This window comes from Apodemus sylvaticus, chromosome 1 (assembly GCF_947179515.1).
Source record: "Apodemus sylvaticus chromosome 1, mApoSyl1.1, whole genome shotgun sequence".
In the NCBI taxonomy this organism is placed as follows: domain Eukaryota; kingdom Metazoa; phylum Chordata; class Mammalia; order Rodentia; family Muridae; genus Apodemus; species Apodemus sylvaticus.
In genome coordinates, this window is record NC_067472.1 from 52,977,255 (window position 1) to 52,983,254 (window position 6,000).

The window sequence follows — 6,000 nt, forward strand, 5'->3', positions numbered from 1 at the left end:
ATGCCATGTTCACACTCATGCCTGCTTACAACTAGGTGAGGCCCCGATCTCTGAAGATGGAAGCCAAGTTGGCAGGTTGAGGGTGTGGCAGGGGGTAGGCAGGATCCCTAGAGTCCACAACCTGTCAGGCTGAGCACAGGGCCGGAGGAGGGGCCCTCCCCGGAGCTTTCCCTTACAGCTCCCTATGCACCTCAATGCACCTTGCTATGAATACACTCATTAGCTGATGTTTACAGCGGGCAGGGCACTCTGCACAGGAGCACAGCTATTACGGTCAGCCAGCTGCCGCCCGCACACGCACACGCACGTGCACGCACGTAGGTACACACACAGCCACCCAGCTTCTGCCAGCACCCCAGCTTCCCCTTGCCCCTCACTGGAGCCCCACATGTTCTCTCACGTGGATATACCAATTTCCCAAACATGCCAGCCCACCATATCCCTCGGTCGCAGGCCCAACCACCCAGGGCGACACACCTTTCCCTAGGGTCCCTTCCAGGTAGGAGCTGCCCAGCCTTCCCCAGCAGCCGCTGAGCCAGCCCACCTTCCTATCAAAGGGTTGGGAATGCAGGCATGGATGCTGGGCGCTCTCCAGTCCCTTCCACAGGTCTCATTCAGTCTGCCAACTCTGTTCCAACCCTTGGGGAATTCTGCTGGGTGAGACAAAGTCTGGCCCTCCAGAGGCAAGTTGGACAAAGCCCAGCAGGGCTACCCCCTGCTGCCTGAAGGTCAGCACCTCCATGTCTATGGAACTGGCACGATTCGCTTGGCACCACTGGCTGGGGTTCCCTGGCAAGAGAGAAGGGTACCCAGGTTTAGCCTGGCACAGACTGGCTCCGGCACCTGGCCAGAGCAGTGACCGCCCTGATGGAGAAAGCTGACCTCATTGACCATGAGTGCCACCTGTGGGCACAGACCACGGAATGGGGACACAGAGATGTCTGTGCCCACCTGGGCTATCTCAGTGGCTCCGAGGAGGCCGAGGACCCAGCTCCTCCCCCTCCACTCAGGACTGGGCCTCCCAGCCAGCACGTGGCCCCCTCACTAGCTACTCCCCTGTTGTTCTAGGCCTGATTCCCCTGGGGGAAGCAGTTATTGAAAACGGTCCATCAGATTCAATAAGGATTCAAAGTCCCTGGGAGAATAGGTGGTGGGAGGAGAGTGGGGGTGGAGAGGAGGGGAGCACATGCTCCTCCTCTGTCCTTTCCTGCCACATGCTTCAGTATCTGGGCTGGAGGGCCTTGCTCTGTTGCCCTTGGAGTCTGTGGGTCAGCTAGGGCCAGGACCAGCTGACCAAAGGCTTCTCTTGGTTTACTCTATGCCCACCTACTCCTCTGCCCCCTCCCCAACCCCCACCACCTATCCTAAGCTGGCCCATCACCATGATCCAACCTCTAGCATCCTACTATCAACAAAGGTCTTCAGGCCCATCTCTTTTCTCAATCCTTGGGCCCTTAAGCACCCAGCCTGATGGTCAAGTTGTCTCCAAAAGAGTATGGAACAGCACAGAGCAGTCGGTGATAGGCCTGTCTCCACAGCAACTCCACACCTAAGAGGGGCCCCTATATCCAAAGGTAATCCTCTCTCAACCCAGTGTTAGACCTGCTCAACTTCACACCCCCTTCCTGCCATACCTACCGGGGAACCAACCACGTGCTCTGATGTTCTAACCTCTGCCCCAAGCCCAGACCACAGGCGTTACAGCACATGGGGCCGTTCAGATGGGGTCAGCTAGGGAAGGAATGCCCTTTGGAGAGCAGTTGTCAGGGAAATGGTGGGACAGTCTGGCTTTGGTGGATTTCCACGCCTAGCCTTAACCCTGGCCCTCATCCATGGGCCTTATACCATAAACTTAATGTGTTCTTTCATCCCTAACTCCAGCTTCACACCAACCTCTTCATTGCACTCTGCCTAGGGAGTCGATAGTTGATTTAGACAGTAATTACCTTGCCATGCCAAGGCTGTGTGTGTGTGTGTGTGTGTGTGTGTGCATCCCCTTCACCCCTAGGGGATGACCTGCCTGACGGAGTGCCTGCAGGGGACAGAATCCACTAACAGGTGGGACAAATGAAGGCTTCAGGCACTGCTGTCCAGTGGGACTAACAAACTCCCAGAAGCCTGGTCACTGAGTAGGAAGCCCCCTGGGGACCTGACCCCTCTCTCCCAGCCCTTCTCTTTCGCCTTGCTTACTAGCTCACTGCAAGGTCACCTCTCCCTCCCTCCTCCTTCCCACTGCTGTACTGCCTGTCCTGTCTGCCCACTGCAACGCTGACCCCTGCAGGCCTGCTGAGGCCCTGCCCAGCCTGGGACAGGCAGCCGGAGAGACTAAAGGAGGCAGACCAGGCCACCTTTGGGATGCAGAAGATGAAGGCTGGAAGGGAGAGGATAGAGGAGGCTGCAGGTAGGGGTAGGGGGCTGGGCAGCCTGGAGCAGGAGCTCCTGGGCTTTCAAGGGAAAGACCAGGTCTGCATTCCGCACCTGGCTTCTGGCTTCTGTTCTCTTCCACCACCTCGTTCTTTATAATAACAGGAGTGACAATGCCTGGGGGCCGGGGATCAGGTGGTTAGAGGATAGCAGATGTCAGGTAAAGTCTTAGGATGAGCCCATGGGGACCTGCAGAGGGAATGAGGGGAGAGAGCGGGGCGGGGAGAGAGAGCCCTCTGCACTGGTTTGGGCCATAAAGAGCAGAAGAGAATATCTTTTTTTTCTTTTTCTTTTTCTTTTTTTTTTCTTTTTCTTTTTTTGTAATAAAGCAACAGTGGGCCACAGGTGTTCCTGAGAGGGGCAGATGGAGAGACCAGGCCGTAAGAGGTGCTGGCTCCTATGGGACCAGTGGGGAGACAAGGGACTGGTCTGAGTCACAAGGGAATTGATTTGCATATCTCACTCCCACCTGGTGCCAGGCAAAGGGGAAGGGGACCCAGGGCCCTAGCTGTAGGCAGCAGAGTCTGGGTGACCGTGAGTAAGCTACTGGGGACGGGATTCTGACACGAAACTGTAGGGATTCTAAGGAGTGGATGGTGATACTAAGGGGTAACCAAGGCTCCAGACATGCCAGAGGACCAGGATTCAAGCATACCCTACCCGCTCCAACCAATTTTGGGTTCCAGTGCCCACACCAGAGAGAAAAAAACCTCGCCAGCTTCCTTCCCAGTCAGAACCACTCTTGCCACAGACATTGGTGGACCCTGTGGTTTCAAGGGGCAAGATGGGCGAGCAGGAAAGGGAAGGCCCCGGGGGCTGCCAGCCTGTTAGGAGTAGCTATGGAATCCAGGACCTTTGCCCAGAAGATGCCAAGCACAGCAATTTGGTCTCTGTGGAGAGGACAGAGGTGCTTGGAGGAGTGGTACATCATGGAGCCGAAGTATTAGGAGGGGACTAAGTGGGTGAAGGCATAGCCCACGGCCAGTGATCTAATAGCAACAGAGACTGTCCCCACTGCACCCCCCTCCCATCCTCACTCCTGAGCTGGGCTTTGAACTCGCTGATGAGAACGAAGCAAGCGAGAGGATGCCCCTACCTCTCCCTGGGGAGAAATGTCAGGCTAGGTGACCTGTTCAGGGAGATGACGAAAGGGCCCCTCTAAGGTAATGTCCCTTCAGCCCACACCTAGAGGACATTCAGAGAAGGGCGTGAAGCTCCAGAAGAGACCGAGTCTCAGAGCCAAGTGCTGAGTGAATCCAGAGCCCTAGGAGGGCAACCTAGGGACTCGGACTGCCCCTTGGAAGAAAAAAGCAAGTGCGCATTGGGCATAAATGGGCAGAGTCAGCGTCCAACAGTTTCCTGTGCAGAGCTTCAAGGACTTGAGTCCCCTACTGTGGAGGGTTTCGGCTTGGCCTTCCTCACAGCACCTGCCTCCCCCAGAGACCCTTGTAGGGGAACCCAGAGACTCTTGTAGGAGTAGGTCTTAGGCTGGAACCTGGATCTTTGCCTTGGAGAGCAGCCCAGAAACAGACCCTGGAGGGCAGGAGGCGTGAACTAGCAGAAGTGGGGGTAGGGGGTTTCTGCTGGGTCTAGAGGAGTATTCCAGAGGGCAGCTGGAACTGAGCCTGGACAGGAGCTGAAGGAGACCTGTCTACAGGTGGGCATTGTGTGGGGGAGGCGGCAGGAGCCAAGGAGGAAATGGCAGAGCAATTTCCAGAGGAAGGAGGAAAGATTCCTGGCTTAGGCTCGAAGGATGCTAGATGGATGCTAAGCCTACAGTGGGCTCGCAGGCCACTCCCTTTCAGAAAGGCAAAGGGGTGCGGCCCCTTCCCCCCTTCCCTGGTAGGACTGGAGTGAGTTTGGTGTTCTTTACGTCCCCCTCCCCAAGCTTAGGAGAACATCGCCTGCCACCCCCATTGTCATCCACTGCTGCGCTTTCTCTTCAGGTACCCCTGCCTCCCCCTTCACTGCTCCTGCGGTTCCCCACCTCCCAGAAGCTTCTATCCCCCGCCGCTGCACCAAATTCCCACTTGCCCCCTGGAGCCTTCTCAATTCACAGTTGGCACCGCAGATGACACTCCGCTCCTCTGTGGCCACATCTTGGCCCAAAGCTGCCAGGATCTTCCTTGCCCTGAGGTCCCCCAACACTGACATCCCCGGGGCACTGGTGCTGGGGAGCAGGGGGTACCTCTGAGGGCACTGCCCGGCTCCCACGGGGACAGCAGCTCCTCGCTCCGCCACACACGTTGTCCTTGGGCTGCTGGGGGTTGGGGGGGGGAGGTCTTTGTGGGGACACTGCGAAGTCGGCCCTGGGCATCCAGCCTACCAATGTCCCGACTGCGGGGTCTGAATCTGAGTCTCTGCCACTAGAACCCACGCCCCCGGGGCACGGATGACCCTGGTAGAAAGGGGTGCAATTCGTGCGGCTCCAGCCGACAGCAGCCCCAGGCTGGGGCTCCGAGACGGCGCCCAGGCGTTGCAGCCGTCCTACCCGCCGGTGCGGGGCGCCCCAGCCCGTGCGGGGTGCCTCAGCCCTCGCGGGGCCGCGCTTACCTGGGCTGGCCGCCTCCGGGTCCCGGTACATGGTCCCCTTCGTCGCCGGCTCCCTCCGGGCTCCTCAGAGCCGCCTGCGGCCGCGCGCTTCTCTGCCGCCGCTGCAGGGCATGGGGCCGGGCGACCCCCGGGGGCGGGTCCGAGGGCGGGGGCCGCGCGGGCTGCACGGAGCCGGGGAGCCAGGGAGCGGGGGCCGCCCGCCAGCCCTCCGGGCCGCCCGCGGAGCACGCTGCCGCCGCCGCCGAGCCGCGCGGAGCCTCCTCCCTCTGGCCTGCGCGCCGCGTGTGCGCGCCGGAGCGTGTGTGAGTGTGTACGAGGCGGTGTGTGTGTATGTGTGTGTATGTATGTGTGTGCGTGCGTGTGTGAGTGAGTGAGTGTGTGTGTATGTGTGTGTGTGTGAGAGAGAGGGAGAGAGAGAGAGAGAGTGTGTGCGCGCCCGGGGCACCGCCGGCGCCGCCCGCCCGCCGTGGAGCGCCACGGCCACTGCCGCTGCTGCGCCTACTGCCGGCCGCGCGCTGCACTGCAGCCCTAGACTGGCCGCCGCCGCCCGGAGCCGCCCCGAGGGCACGGCCGCCGCCCCGCGCACCCCAAGAGCTCACGGGGCCCGCCTGGAAGGACGGCGGAGCTCCACGGCTATGTTCGTCTAGGCTACGGAAGACGTGATCCATTCAGCCCGTGCGTCACGGGTGGCGGTGGTCTCGCACGCCACAGGGTCGCCCAGCTGGCCACCTCCTCCGAGGTGCCCTCTGACTCCGCTCCGAAAGGCGTGGAGATCCACCCCGGGTTTTCCTCTCGTTGGCCACTCGAGGGCGTTAGCTCTGGACACGGAACAGCGGAGGGCCAGGAAAGAAGAGTTGGTGGGTATCAAAACCAGGAGTGGAGTATGTTTGCCAGCGCTGAGCCTCGGTCTGACGGGCTTGTCTTTCCTAGAGCTGGCCCGCTGCAGGAATGGACATGATTAGAATCTCCATCTTCCGTGGGGTACTAGGTATCAAGACTACCTAGTAGTCCCACTTATTCCAG

General features: G+C 59.8%; 1 protein-coding gene across 4 annotated transcripts in view; it reads right to left on the minus strand.

Annotated features, from left to right (window-relative positions):
* Syt7 (synaptotagmin 7) overlaps nucleotides 1–5,437 on the minus strand; it is a 63,001-nt gene extending 57,564 nt beyond the window's left edge. For all 4 annotated transcript variants that reach the window (XM_052190145.1, XM_052190130.1, XM_052190138.1 and 1 more), the window contains exon 1: nucleotides 4,978–5,437. In XM_052190145.1, coding sequence (XP_052046105.1) covers nucleotides 4,978–5,008 — 31 coding nt within the window. In that variant the 5' untranslated portion in view covers nucleotides 5,009–5,437. The remainder of the gene's footprint in view (nucleotides 1–4,977) is intronic.
* Between the last annotated feature and the right edge of the window lie 563 nt (nucleotides 5,438–6,000).